General features: G+C 42.0%; 1 protein-coding gene across 2 annotated transcripts; it reads right to left on the bottom strand.

Moving 5' to 3' along the window:
- Nucleotides 1-985: 985 nt before the first annotated feature.
- f5 (coagulation factor V) lies at nt 986-14,732 on the bottom strand. 2 transcript variants are annotated; one of them, XM_076155373.1, is made up of 25 exons: nt 14,509-14,732; nt 13,755-13,837; nt 12,945-13,067; nt 11,669-11,881; nt 10,522-10,677; nt 10,157-10,378; nt 9,888-10,053; nt 9,270-9,450; nt 8,926-9,022; nt 8,308-8,513; nt 7,949-8,096; nt 7,597-7,809; nt 4,980-7,485; nt 4,685-4,853; nt 4,308-4,544; nt 3,941-4,157; nt 3,666-3,845; nt 3,469-3,585; nt 3,288-3,359; nt 3,045-3,130; nt 2,762-2,917; nt 2,514-2,658; nt 2,269-2,420; nt 1,848-2,030; nt 986-1,723 (listed from the first exon to the last, which is right to left on the bottom strand). In XM_076155373.1, the coding sequence occupies exons 1-25, from the start codon at nt 14,661-14,663 to the stop codon at nt 1,577-1,579; spliced, it is 6,330 nt and encodes a 2,109-aa protein (XP_076011488.1). In that variant the 5' UTR covers nt 14,664-14,732; the 3' UTR covers nt 986-1,576. The 2 variants fall into 2 exon arrangements, with proteins under 2 accessions (XP_076011488.1, XP_076011480.1); XM_076155365.1 differs by lacking the exons at nt 12,945-13,067; nt 13,755-13,837; nt 14,509-14,732 and adding an exon at nt 12,401-12,481.
- Nucleotides 14,733-14,861: the final 129 nt, after the last annotated feature.

Below are 14,861 nucleotides of genomic sequence, written 5' to 3'. Positions count from 1 at the left end.
TTGAATTTGGTCTACATCTGGATAGATTGACACGAATATAAATTGTGTTTCTCCACATGACCTTCACTTACTTATTACAACACATCTTCTCGGTTGGAGGTGTGTTTAATAACCCACTTCACTCGCACTCGCAAGTGAAGTTGGAGCGACATCTGGTGGCGTGTTTGTGGTGTGACAGCTGCATCCCATGTGTTGTACAACTTCATATTAGCAGTATAACTCTGTGGAGTGATGGTGCGGTGGCCAAATTTAACCCAGAATCTTCGTTTGCCGCCCTTTAAGTTTCCGACTCATATTATCCTGTAGCTGATATCCATATTGTCAAACTAACGAAGCAGATGTAGAATCAAAAAAGCTATTTATTCCAGAGGTTGCTCAAAAACAATAAAAAACTAAATAAAACGTCTCCACATGGGGATCTATCAGCTTATTTTATAATTTGCCTAAACTTATTATAAAGTATGACTATACAGATACTTCTATGGAAAAACTTTCAGAAAACTGTAACTCCACGTCCTGCTCTACTCTATCAAACTTTATAAATGTATTTTGTGGTAGAGGGGCAGCATCTGTGACCTTTTTTCAGTGGTTTTCCACACTGATCCTTGTCAGGTTTGTTTACTGAATTGAGACTTCTCGACTTCACAGACCTAGTTTATCTAAACAATGAGCTATCTGCACATCTATAACATAAAAGATAATCCCATGCTGGTACTTTACACCTCCAGTGCCCAGTTTAACATGACCAGCAAATGGACCAACATGCCATGTGGTTGCAGCTGCACGTGCTTGTTGACTCTGGAGGCCCACGGGTGCTACTTAACAGGCCTGGTCTCAGAAGAGGTGCTAAAGGTGACACCTTCAAGAGGCCTTGACAGATACAGTATGAGCGTTCACATGCTTGGCATGGCACAGTTCTCACCATCAAACCTCCATCTGGATCCTTTCATCTATGGACACACAAGTCACTGAGACAGACACTGAGAACAGTAATCTCATTTATTGACAAATAAATTACAAAGTCTCTTAATACTACTTACATATATACACATTCATTTAAATTCATCCATGATACAAAAATAAAATATATAAAAGTGTGCAATTGGCAAAGTATTGTGAGATTTGTTATAAAATGTTATGCAATTGCTTTAAAAACTGTTGACCATAGACAGTGACCAATGAGTTTCTTTACTTTAATTACATTTTTTTATATTATTTAAAAAAATAAAAAATAACTGTAGCCAACTCTTTTGCAACAGAACTCTATATTATATTAATTAATGCTTTCCCTTTGGAGAAGGCAGTAAAGCTGTTCAAGTATCCAACTTGCTTTCAACATTCAATCCTGGCACGAAGGCAGCTCAGATTTCTCAGTGACAGGGATCCTAATTTATGTTGCAGTTTAGTTTACTGTGGAAGTTGTGCATTTCACAAGCTGTATGATGGGTTCAGCAAAAGGGCCTAAGCGAGCTGGTTGAATGCATTTGCTTTTGCCTGCACGTAAACGCTAAATATAAGAAAATGTTGTATGGCTTATGTGTGTGTGTGTGTGTGTGTGTGGTCACGTCTAAGAGCGTCACTCAAAGTCACAGCCCAGTAGCTCTATTCTCATGGTGATGGAGCCCCTCCAGGTTATGGGGATGATCCGGATGAAGCGGGAGAAGATGGGAGGGTAGATGTAGTTTTTAACGTGGTCATTATTATCCATGTTTCCTTTAAAAGTCTGGAATGGATACACAAAGGAGATGAACAGAGAGTTAAGACTTACAATGTGAAGCCGCTACTGTCGAGGAAATTCTATCAACGGACACGTAATTGCAATATACACAACTTTTGCCCTGTCTTACCTTAGACATGTACTCCTCATCGTCTGTGTATTGTTTCCACTGTGTGCCATCATCGCTGTACTGCAGGGCGTAAGATATGACATACATCTCTGAGCCCATAGATTTGGCCCCTTGCGTTATAATGCCTGTGATCTTCTTCACTTGGGGCAGCGTCACCTGAAGCCACTGGTTCATGTCATTATTCTGCGGAAGACATAAGAGATACTGTAGGTAAGGGCTGTGCCTGCATGTTGCAAATCCCAGAGGACCTTGTTGAGCTATTAATTTAATTGATTTGATTCATTATTTCTCCCCAATTCACAAAGTTTTCACAAGCTGTCAGAACCCTGTGGATACTGTTTGCGAGTGTCACGCAGATTTTGATACTCTTTTTAGTTAGTTTAAGGATATGCTCATTCTCAATTTCAATGTATTCCCTTACCAAAGCCTGCCAAGCATTGACAGAGCCCTGCTTGTTAAGACGTGCAAGAGAGGGTTTCCAGGGTCCAGAGTACCAGCTGGTGGCTATGGAGCTGGCAGTCATATGCTCGTCAGCTATCAGTCTGCTCTCAATACCCAGAGGCACGGAGCAACCTGGTTCAGGAGATCAGAGGAGAAATGTCTTGTTACAGAGATCCGCAAACTGTCCCACACATCCTCCGTCCATCCGTCAGTGAAACATCTCACCATCTAGCTCACATCCGTAGAATTCCATGCGGACAGTGGCTGAGTTGTGCCAGCTGAGAGGGTACAGCCTAATGAAACGTCCAACCAGAGGAGGAAAAAATGTGTTTCCATTTGTTTGATAGGCGTCCTCGTTGCCAGTGAATATCTACAGAAAAGAGAGAGAAAGAAATGAGAGATTACACACTTTCCTCTTAATTTAGGGCCAACATCTGTTTTCACTGATTATGGAGATGTTCTAACTTCCCCACCTTCCAATACTCTTTGTTGTCTCCCTTGTAGATGTTCCAGTATTTGCGATCTGTGCTGTAGTAGATTGCATATGAGGTCACATAGTGGGAATAGAACATCTGCTTGGCTCCTTGAGTGGCCACCTGGCTGATCACTACTGGCCGTAGGAAGTCCACCTAAACCAAGAGAGTCCACAGGCAGCAGATAGCATTCATATTCTATGATTCTATATTGTCATATAGAATGCCAAATGTGTGTGAATGTGCCATTGTCATACTGTGTGTCATAGCCTCTGCTACATACCTGAATCCAACTGTTGTTTTTCTCTGTGCTCCATGCATTGTATTTACCTTGGTTGTTCAATCGTGCAAGGTGGGGCTCCCAGTAGCCTACATGGAAAGACTCATTAGATTGATGACATCACTGTTTATCAAGCTTCAGGGCAACAATTGTGCACTCATTTCACAAGTCAATGTGCTGGCAGCACCATGATGTGTCAGATGCCAGACCAGAAGGCTACAGGCAGGAGAGAACAGGGCATGCTACCTCTAGTCTTGTCTGCTGTGATCTGGTGGTCCTTCACGCTGCCTGACTGTAGACCCAGTGGATGGGAGCAATCTGGGTGATAAACACACACACAAACACCTTACTACAACAAGCCAGTGTCCCAGGAATGTCATGTTCTTAATTCTGTAGCCTCCTCCCCCCTTTTTTTGGTATTCCATACCATTATCCAGAACCAGGAAGAGGGTCTGCATGCCCTTCCTTTGGTTTAAACCAACTTCTGTCTCCAGCTGCCACAGGCCAGGCTTGGACGGGAGCATCTCAAGAGTAGCAAAGCTCCCTGAGAAAATATCATGGTTTAGTAAGTGGCATTTCTCTATCTGTCTGAAGTCAGCAGATCAGTGCAAAGAGAGTGCTTACCAGGTAGCAGAGGGTAGACGGCCTGACGGTAATTGGTGGTCTTCTTGTGGAGGAATGTCTGTCCATGGAAATGGATGCTCTGAAAGTCTTTGGGAGAGCCCATGTTGAACAGATGCCAGCGCACCAGCTGGTTGGTGTACATGCGCAGACCCTTCAGGCTGTATATAATGCCATTGATGGCTAGAGAAACAACATGACAACATTTTAAACATCCATCTTTTAGCATCACACTTTACTCCAGTGAACTGTATGTAAAAAGATCTATGGTACTTTACAATGGAACTTGAGTTTCTCCTTGAACTTTGGATCCACAACTGTCCTCCGGCTTTTCCTCTCCATTCTCTCGCGATTCTTCTCGTAGTACCAGCTTTGGGATTCATCGAATGTCATGAAAAGCATCATAAACTCCCTCGTGTCAACCAGCTTCTTGTCCAGACTGCCCTTTCGGCACACTAGCAGAGGCCCAATCAAACCTGAGTGGATATCTCTTTCCTAGTTGATGAAGCATAAATCAGATCAGATCATATGGTGAAATGTGAAATCATATATTGGCATTGTTCATGCCAACAAAACAGCAGGTTTTGTGTAGTTAATTAATTGCAAAAACAAAACGTCACAAGAAATATGATTTACTGTACTCACAGGATTAACACCTGAATAGTAGACCCACGTCCGACACTCAGACTCCCCTGGCAATGGTCCCGCCTGAGGACTGGCCTTCCATAAATATGTAAATGTAGTATTGGGTTGAACCTCATTGTCGTGTTTATACCAGTGCTTGGACTCGTCCTCATAGGACAGTCCCTCTGTCTGCTTGGTATATGAAACTCCATTTGGGTGCAAGGAGTACGGACGGTTGGCCTTGTTCCTGAACACCACCTAAAAGCAAAACATTTAATATATTCTAAACGGATAGTAATGGTTTCAAAGTAATCCTGCAGCTATTTCACAAAATGATTCTCAGGTCATTTACAATCATATCTTTATCTTAAAAAGTCAGTAGTTTGGAGGAGTCTTACCATGATACTTTGATCAACCTCTGCCTTGATGGTGGGCCCCAGAATGCCCAAATGCTCCTCAACCTCCCCATGGATCTCTGGTGTCTGGAAAGAACCATCCAAGTAACCTCGGAAAACCACCTTGGTGAACTTTGTTTCTCGGTTGTTGTGTGCTGACCTGTCTACCCTCCTGTGGCAATAACAGAGGGATTTATGCAGGTTTGCATCTAGATACAATTGTCTATATTGACTGCGATTTTCCTGTCTGAGACATTTCATATTAGAAACCTCTTTGCCATAGTATCTCTGCACTTACCTTTGTCCATAGCCACCAAAGTTCCACTCCACTTCTTCTGCAGCAATGAAGTAGGTCTTGATATTGGGGCCTGAGATTTTTAAGTAGTGTTTGGCCAGATCATCCAGACTGTGGTGCTTGATGTCTTCGTGGCTGCTGTAAGGGTCTTTGTAAGTCACATACTCATATTCGTTTGCTTTGACATTTGTCTGTGTGTCATCCACCCCAAGATGGTCTGGTTCATCCCCAGGAACATACAGCTCGTAGTCACTGAAGTCAGGCCGAGGCACACCAATGATCACAGGCATGTTAATGAGCTCCGCCTCCTCATCTGAGACCGGCTGTGGTGCATTGAAAATAGGTCTTGCTCCACGTGGATTGAATCCACGGGGAGAAAATGGTAAACCAGTCCTGCTCTCGGGCTTGAGTTCCTTCTTCCTCTTAGTTTTCATGCCCAGGCCTTTCTCCGGCCAATGTCTGCGGTTCACCTTCCTGACCGTTTTTGGGGGCGTAGCTGTTTGAGGTTTCTCTTTGATTAAGTACTTCTTCATGTAGTCAGAAACCTCCATTGGTACCTTTTGGTGTGTGCTATCATAAGTCCAGTTATGCCCTTCTAAATTGATAGATTTGGTTTTAATCACCTCTGTATAATTGTCTTTTAGGTAGATAAAAACCTCTTCACTGCTTTCTGAGGCATCCAGCTCCTCTGAGCTGCTTCCTTCAACTGGACTGCTTGACAAAGACTGATTGTCTGGAATTGCAGTATTATCCATCAATCTAATCTTTTCTCTGGAGGAACTCTCCGATGATGATGTGTGGTTTAACTGGCCATGAGCTGTCACCTTTTCCAGACTGTCTGAGTTTGTCTCTGAGGATTTTGATCTGGTGATTGTAATACTACTGACATTTTCATGGTAGGACAACACATCCCCTCTGGTGATTCTCTCCTCTGACTCTTCTGACTGGGTCATGCTCACAGAAGTCTGATAATCTCCATTTGGGATTATGTAATTTTTTTCAACTTCCACCGTAGAACTCCGATTGGCTGATAGTATTGTGGTAAGATTAGTCTCTGTAGTCATATTTGTACTTATTAATGATACATTAACATTGAAAGAACTGTGAAGTATGTGTGTTGTATTCTCAATGATGCTTTCGTTCAAGAGATCTATCTCCTCTATTTTAGCTTGTTCATCTTCATATTTTTCAAACATGATGGTGGCTTCAACTGTGGCGTTCTCAGTTTTAGACCTGGAAGAATTGTGAAATATATGTGTTGTATTCTCACTGATGCTTTGGTTAATTTTTGTCATGTTTCGTCCGTCCAAGTCATTCCACTGTGACGCCAAGGTGTCCTTTGCCTGAGTCTTTGAAGTTGTGGTTACATTTATAGTTATTGTTTTTGTACCAGTAGAGCTGCTATTGAAGGTGATATTTCCATTTACACCCAGGACGTCAACATCGTCATTGTTGTCAAGGGAAGAGAGGTCCAGTTGTTCAATATCTGAGTCTTGAGACTGGTTCTTCAAAGACCTGAGACCTAGTTCCTCTATATAAGTCTCTGTGGAGAGATCTAGCTCCTCTATCTTGATGGTGGCTTCAACTGTGGTATTCTCAGTTTGAGACGTAGAAGAATTGTGTATAAGTATATGTGTTGTATTCTCACTGATGCTTTGGTTCATGATGTTTTGGCCATCCAAGTCATTCCACTGTGCCGCCAATGTGTCATTTAGCGTTGAAGCTGAGGTCCCATTTCTATTTGTTGCTGCTTTACTGGTAGAGCTGATATCGGGGAACATATTTGTATTTCCATCAGGCACATCAACAGCATCGTAGTCAAGGAGATGCTGTAGGTCCAGCTGTTCTACATCTGGGTCCAGAGACTGGTCCTTCAAAGACCTGAGACCTAGTTCATCTATATAAGTCTCTGTGGAGAGATCTAGCTCCTCTATCTTGATGGTGGCTTCAACTGTGGTATTCTCAGTTTGAGACGTAGAAGAATTGTGTATAAGTATATGTGTTGTATTCTCAGTGATGCTTTGGTTCATGATGTTTTCGCCATCCAAGTCATTCCACTGTGCCGCCAATGTGTCATTTAGCGTTGAAGCTGAGGTCCCATTTCTATTTGTTGCTGCTTTACTGGTAGAGCTGATATCGGGGAACATATTTGTATTTCCATCAGGCACATCAACAGCATCGTAGTCAAGGAGATGCTGTAGGTCCAGCTGTTCTACATCTGGGTCCTGAGACTGGTCCTTCAAAGACCTGAGACCTAGTTCATCTATATAATTCTCTGTTAAGCTATCTATCGGCCCTGGTTTAGTTTGTGTGACTGTTGGCGTAGCCACCTCCTTCTCCTTCTCCTTGGGATCTCTCTTTTGCGGGTTCCATGCGGAACCCGCAAAGGTTGTCTCCCCTTGGTTCTCGTACTCGTACTCGTAATCACGAAAGCACTTCACATCCTGAAACTTGACCCTCATCCCTTTTGTTGTCTCATGGGAACTCAGGGTGGCCATGAGCCAGACACCTAAAATAAAAGAGATACAAAAAATTACATTAGCCATGATTGACTGCCAACATTGCCTTTTTTTAAAAACACTTTTAACTGTGGAGAAAGTCACTGCTATCTATGACTGACCAATGTTCTCCATGGTCATAGCGATGGTTTCTCCAGTCATAGGGTAGAGGCTGAGAAAGTCTTCTGTACGGTCATTCAGCTGAAATCGATGACCATAGAATGTGGCTGTCTGGATGTAATCCTGAGCTCCTATGCTGGATACATGCCACGTTACAATCTCACCATAGCAGAAGCCGAGGACCTGGCCACTATCAAACATGTAACCATTAACCGCTGCAAACACACAAAATAAAAACTGTTAATCAAACCGTTAATAGGCACCTCACTGAAATTCAGTAAATGAATAATACATATACATTTTATAAACAGTATACTGCATATGGATGAGGTGGAAGTATTTGACAAAACTCACTGTGCATGACATTGGATTTGTAAAAGCTGGGGTCTGCCTTGGTGACGCTGGATGCATCAGTATATTGTCGAATGTTGTCATCCAAGTACCAGCTTTTGTTTTCGTCGAACACTGCAAACATGGCGTGTTGCTCCTTGTCTGCTTTAAGCTGAACATACAAACAAAAATCTATTTATTCATTTGAAAAGCCTTGTTTCATCTTTTGTAACTGTAACATCTGTCTTACCTCTGCTAAGTATATCTCAAAAAGAGGGGAATGGAGCAGGGATATAGTGTTTACGAACAAGGGACCATATTCAGAGGTGGTGACTTAAGTGGGGCTGCATAAGTAAATGATCTGATGGGGAAAGTTACTTTACCTGCACATTCCTGACATTGAGGGACTCGCTCCTACAGATGAGCAGGGGTCCTATCAGACCGGAGGCTATGTCACGTGCCGTATCCACTGCACTGTAGTACATTCGTGTGAGACATCGGGAGTCTCCGTCCAATGGTTCGTCCTCTTCAAGCACGTTCCACACATAGGTTTGTGTCTCACCTGGCAGAACGCCGCGAGACTGGTTGCCTGTGAAACACACAGATGACACTCTGGCTGTTGTAATTATTTGAATTGTCAGGAAATATTATTACATTACTCTGTATGAGATACAAAGCAATTTTCCTGAAATGTCCTGAAAATGTTTCAATTTGAGATACAGATTTGAGATTGAGGGTTTTTCACACGACCACATGTTAAATCTGTAAAGTATCTAGGTCTAGGACATAAAGCCATCAGGTAAGTGTACTGGAGTAAAAAGTACAATAATTCCTTGTGACATATAGCGGACGACAAGTGAAAGCAAAGTAGAAATCCTGGAGTGAAGTATCAGTACTACAAAAATGTACTCAGACAAAGCAAATTTAGCTTTTTTTCAATCTCTGACCTTATGTTCATTCACATTGTATGGACTGAAGAGAGACGGGTTTGTGTTCAGTACCTCCTGCAGGGTAGTTGACCCCCTCCTGTGATTTCTCTATTGTCAGACCATGTGGATAGATGCTGTAGGGCCTGGAGGCCATGTTCTTAAAGACGATCTGTCAAAGGGCACACGTGGAAACACTGTTACACCATCAACATAAACGCAACACAAAACACAAAATGTAAACAAACACCAAAGAACACCAAAACATAATGGATGCACTTGGCTTCCAGAAATGACACCATTGTCCTCTTTAATTTAAGGTGCAATGATAAACTATAACTACATCTATGCTATTACAATTTAAATGTATAAAGCTCATATGTGCTAAATAAATAATAGGTTGATTATGATTGTTATACCTTGATCTTATCTCTGATTTGTGCTCTGATCACCGGGCCCAAGATTCCGAGCTCAGCTTTCCTTTGCTTGGCCTCCAGTCTTTCGGTGAAGGACTCATTTTTGTACAACGTGTACACAACCTTCTTGTATTTCCGCCCAATGCGACTAGATGACTGCATCAGGTACTGGGACTTGAAATCCCTAAACAAAGAGATAAGAGATATAAGAGCTACTGCTGTGTGTGGAGCAGAACAAAGCAGAAATATTTTGAGGCATTATTACAAATTCAGACCATTGCCACATTGAGATTGGCAATTTCTGTTAATCTGAATTAATCTCTTAATCTCATGTGTAACCTTTATGGTCCAAGACATGGCACAGACCACCGCACCACCTTCTGAAATCTTTGCAAAACTTAACAGCAAGATGGGCGCTGTTCTTTCACTGCAAACAACTCTAAACCATTGAGTTTGTGCAAGAAGGGTAAAGACATCCACGTGATTTAAAATTATTAAGTAATATAATGCACAAAACGCAGAAACATAATCTTAATTAATTCAGAATATATGAAATTGTCAAAGACTAAATTTGGCCAGAAAAGGAAATGTCAAAGTTATACATCTTCGAGTGCTATTTACTCGTCAATGTGTGCAGGAATGTTGGGTGCATAGTTCCATGTCATCTCCTCAGCAGCAATGTAGAAGGTCCATTCTGTGCTTTTGCGTTTCTGTGCGATGGTCATCCTCCGCCTGGGAGCCGGAAAGTCTTCACACGTCTTCACATCCACAAAACCATACATGCCAACTGCAAAAAAAAACCTGTTTAAATATGAATCTACCTAAATAAATGCTGGCTAAATAAACTTTGGATGTTTCATCAGTTGTGAGTCAGTGTGATGCAATTGTACCTTCCATGTGTTTGGCGGTTTTTGAGGAGAGCAGCCAGCGTCCGGTGTGTACAGGTATCATGCTGGCAGTGGTAGCTGAGCCGCTGATCAGGCCCACCGATGGAACCTTATGGTGAGCCTGCTGCAGCACATGGCCGTTCACATGCACTGAGAACAGCTCTGCCTCTGAACTCATACCCATCAGGTGCAGGCTCACGGTGCTGTGTGCGCATACACTGACATCTGAAAAAGGAAGGCAGAAACTGTAGGTTAATGAGTGTGTTTTACATCTGGTGAATGCTTTTCACTGACAACACCACATACCTCACCAACTGACTCACTGGCAGCTGACTAACGAAAACTCACTTACTGATATGATGACTTACCAGGTAGGGACCCGTGCGTGTATCCATTAATTGTATATTTGACGTGGTTGATTGCGGTCTGTGGTTGGTACCAGCTCTCTTTCTCATCAAAAACGCCAAAGAGGAGCACTGACTCATGGTGGAAGAGGGTCGGATGCCCGAACTCATCCAGACTACCTGGAGAGAGAGACAGAGAAAGAGAGAAACTAAATTTCACACCGTCCAAAAGTACTACTATCAAAAACCCTATAAATCATTACTACGAATAGAATAGAAAAGAAAAGAAAAGAAAAGAATACAATACAATAAGAGAAAACCAAACCTTGGCCAAGGCAGAACATATGTCTCTCAGTTGCCATAACACCCATGAACACAAGGCCCTAGAATTTGAAAGATGTGAAGCCATTCACACCTCCACAACAATCTGGATCTCTGCCTTTACTTTGTCCCAAGGCTTAACTTTGCTGAAACGTTCTTGAAAATCTATCCTTAAATCTATCCTTAACTAAGAATAATATCTACATTTATTCTATTTTGATGATCCTTCAATTCTTTTAGTTTTTGTTGAATTTTTATGATGAGTGTTCTCCTAATGTGAACAAATGTTTGTGCTCACTATTGGCAGCGAGTATTTTGGTTTGAATGCTGGCTGCTCAATACTGAGGCTCTGCTCCCACCTGGTGGTAATCTACGGTAACAAAATAATAGTAACAAAAAACCCCATTACAAATAGTTATGACCTTAAAAATATGAAGACCACGACCCCACACCCTTTAAAGCTCTTTCAACTTTTTTTTACATTTTCACATTACTTTTACTTAATGTTATTAGTCATATTTTTTTAATCAATTTCTCAATAATTAAGAACACCAATGTAGAAAGAAGAAGAAAACATCTGCTATGTGTTCTGTAATTTTGATTAAAATGTGTATAGCCTATTTAGCATATATTGTAAAACATAATGTAAATGGGGGGCCCGGACCAGTGGAGATCAGATGAATGTCTATATAAGGACCATCTAATCATTAGAAGGTCCTTATATAGACATTCACCTGATCCCCAGTGGCACTGGCAGTGTGATTAGAATCTAATCACACTGATGTGCACTGTGCTTAATAAAGCGCCCGTGTGCATGTATCACCCTCATAGACCACATGTGACATCCTACCAGGTTTGCAGATGAGCAAGGTGCCGATGAGTCCCGAATTGTAGTCTTGGACCACATTTTGGTGTGAGATGTAGGTGTAGGTGAGGCAGGGGGGGTCATGTTGCTGTGGAACGATGTCTGCTGTCACCTCCCAGTGGTAAACGTGTTCACTGTTCGGCTGCACCAAGTCATCCTCTTTCTCTTTAAGCGACGTGTTATCAAAGTACTGAGCTCCTGCAAAGAGACGAGAGTAAACACTGTTAGAAGTCAAAATGACATTTGACTCAGTTCTCTAGCTTGGCGACCTAATCTACTTGTGGGTTAATGAGTCCATAAAAGTTTCCTGTATCTATATTTATTTTAATTTCACATTTCATCTGCACTCTGACTTTTGTATTAAATGCTCATTAAGGACAGCTTAGTCTGAATTTCCTGGGCCTTAAATGGCATGTACGCCTACGTGTGGACATAGACATTGATTTCCTAGAGCTTAGCAATACTTCCTGTTGGACTTCAGTACTCTCTGCTTTGATAATCTAGCCGTCCTAGTTAATATGTTTGAAAAAGACAAACAAACCTGTTTGTTGAATTGGCCAATCCTGTCTAAATATTAGAATGAGGATTAGAGTAAGCACCCAATGTGTTCCTGTAACAGAGTGTCTTATACAGAGTGCCATAGGTCTCTGTACAACTGGGTTAGCTGCGGTTCAGCAACAACATCTGTCCTGTGTGTCGGGGTTAGCAGGCATCCACCCTCTGACTGTTTCCCGTAAGCGATTCCATGTGGATGGATGCTGTAAGGTCGGTCTGCCATATTCCCGAAGGTGACCACAATGGTCTACTTGGCGACCTAATCTACTTGTGGGCTAATGAGTCCATAAAAGTTTCCTGTTTCTATATTTATTTTAATTTCACATTTCATCTGCACTCTGACTTTTGTATTAAATGCTCATTAAGGACAGCTTAGTCTGAATTTCCTGGGCCTTAAATGGCATGTACGCCTACGTGTGGACATAGACATTGATTTCCTAGAGCTTAGCAATACTTCCTATTGGACTTCAGTACTCTCTGCTTTGATAATCTACCCGTCCTAGTTAATATGTTTGAAAAAGACAAACAAACCTGTTGTTGAATTGGCCAATCCTGTCTAAATATTAGAATGAGGATTAGAGTAAGCACCCAATGTGTTCCTGTAACAGAGTGTCTTATACAGAGTGCCATAGGTCTCTGTACAACTGGGTAAGCTGCGGTTCAGCAACAACATCTGTCCTGTGTGTCGGGGTTAGCAGGCACCCACCCTCTGACTGTTTCCCGTAAGCGATTCCATGTGGATGGATGCTGTAAGGTCGGTCTGCCATATTCCTGAAGGTGACCACAATGGTCTCGCCCTGCTGACCCCTCAGTGTTGGCCCGAGTAGACCTGCAGGAGAGAGCAGAACGTTAATTTGGAGTCCAGTTCCTGATTCACTCAGACACTCATAAGCACATATAATTGGACCATTAATCCAGTTATTGTGATGTAAAAGATGTAAAAGAAGCTGAGGAGGATTTAGATTTATTTGGGATCCCTGACCTTTCTGCAGAGTGGAAGGAAGGAAGTGAAGCTGGTACGGAAAATACGATATGTGGTCTAAAGCTTACAAAAAAAGGGTTCAAAACCTAATTCAATACCTCACTATACTTGCTTTTGGTTCAAATCTGTCTGTAGCAGCTATGTATCAAGACCCTCGGTAAGAACACAACAACTACATTTCCTTAAAGATGGAGAATAAATATGCTATACAATATATTAATTCATATAACACCAATGGGTCTTTGTCAGTTTCTCCACCCAATTTCTCAGAATGAAGAAATCGTTGCATTGTCCATCTGTGGCAACACTTCTTCATTTTCTCCATAATGTGCGGAAAACCATGCAGCCTACAGCTTTCGAAAGAGCGTTCTGTGAAATCAAAGCTATGACATTTAGGAAACCAAGGCAACCGCAAGATACTGTTGCAATTTCTGCCACGTTTCTATCTGGGTAGGAACGGCATTTGATAAATGGTGAAGAATTGATAAGAGCCGGACAGAAAGCGGGTTCATGTAAACCTGACGGAACATTTACCTAATTGGGAGGGATGAGTCTTAGCCTGTCTGAAGTCTTTCTCATACTCCCGAAAGACCACTTTCCTATAGGTCTGACCAGACCTGAGGAAGAGTGGAAAAACACAAACCATGAATCAACACACACCAAGCACATGACTTCACCTGACATGTCGTTTTACAAGAATTTCAGATTGTCTCACACTACAATTCACTTATTTTGTCTGATTTTTAACATTATCTGAATTATCTCAGGTTCCCTCCTTTACAAGAGTGAATGATTAAATGAATATAAAGATAAACAATTGATAGATAAACATAATAGTAAGGTGAAGGATACATTAAAAGCATAGAATGAAAGAGCAACACAATTTTGACAAAACAAGATAGACAAAGAAGAAAGACAAGAGAAAGAACAACTTGACTTGTCACCCATGTCGTCGTATACAAGGACATTTAATCTTAGGCAACTGGACTTGCTGGTTAGGGTTGAGTTAGGGTTAAGTTAGGGTTAGGGACTGAAGAAGCCTTTCGGATGAGAGGTGAAACATCTTCAAGCCTTTACCAGCAAGCCCAATTGCTTAAGAGTACCTTTGGAAACTAGACTTGGGAAATGAATGTGAACGAAAAGAAGAACAAGAGGCACAAAGGCTGGACATGCATTGATAACTTATATACCAAGATGACATGTTATCAAAATAGATATAATGTAGTATGGAATCATTTATCACTCAGTTAGTGTGTTTTGTGCATGTCCTAGTTTTGGTCTGTCTTACCCGTGTGGCCCATGGTAGTTCCAGTCTATCGGCACAGCAGCGATGTAATAATGTCTCTCTTTGGGTATTGTGTCCTCGGCTTTGACATGGAGGACGGCGAGGAGAACCACGACGGCCAGGAGACGTGCAGCTCCAGCCCGGACACAAAGCCTCATTTCTGGGGTTGATCCTCCAGGTGAGAGACGTCTGTTCTGCAAGTCAACACAGTGTGATCTGACACAGAGGGCTGCTCCGTCCTTTATCTGTCACTGACACACACACACGCACGCACACACACGCGCACGTACATGCCCATGTTTAAACATTATGTCCAGGGGCAATGAACTGTGTCTGTGTGTGTATTTTCTCTTTTA

The sequence above is a fragment of the Genypterus blacodes genome, unplaced genomic scaffold, assembly GCF_046128005.1.
Source record: "Genypterus blacodes isolate CSIRO-AG114 ecotype Tasmania unplaced genomic scaffold, CSIRO-AGI_Gbla_v1 ptg000008l_1, whole genome shotgun sequence".
Taxonomy (NCBI): Eukaryota; Metazoa; Chordata; class Actinopteri; order Ophidiiformes; family Ophidiidae; genus Genypterus; species Genypterus blacodes.
The sequence above is the reverse complement of the archived record's forward strand: the minus strand, read 5'-3'. Positions and strand labels throughout refer to the sequence as shown.

Bases quoted from the DNA above. Each gene is read 5' to 3' on its own strand.
- f5 (XM_076155373.1), bottom strand. From the start codon at position 14,663: ATGAGGCTTTGTGTCCGGGCTGGAGCTGCACGTCTCCTGGCCGTCGTG. The intron at 4,854-4,979 runs GTAAGTGCAGAG...TTATTGCCACAG, and splicing joins TTTGGTGGCTATGGACAAAG to GAGGGTAGACAGGTCAGCAC. The intron at 2,031-2,268 runs GTAAGGGAATAC...TGTCTTCCGCAG, and splicing joins TCAATGCTTGGCAGGCTTTG to AATAATGACATGAACCAGTG.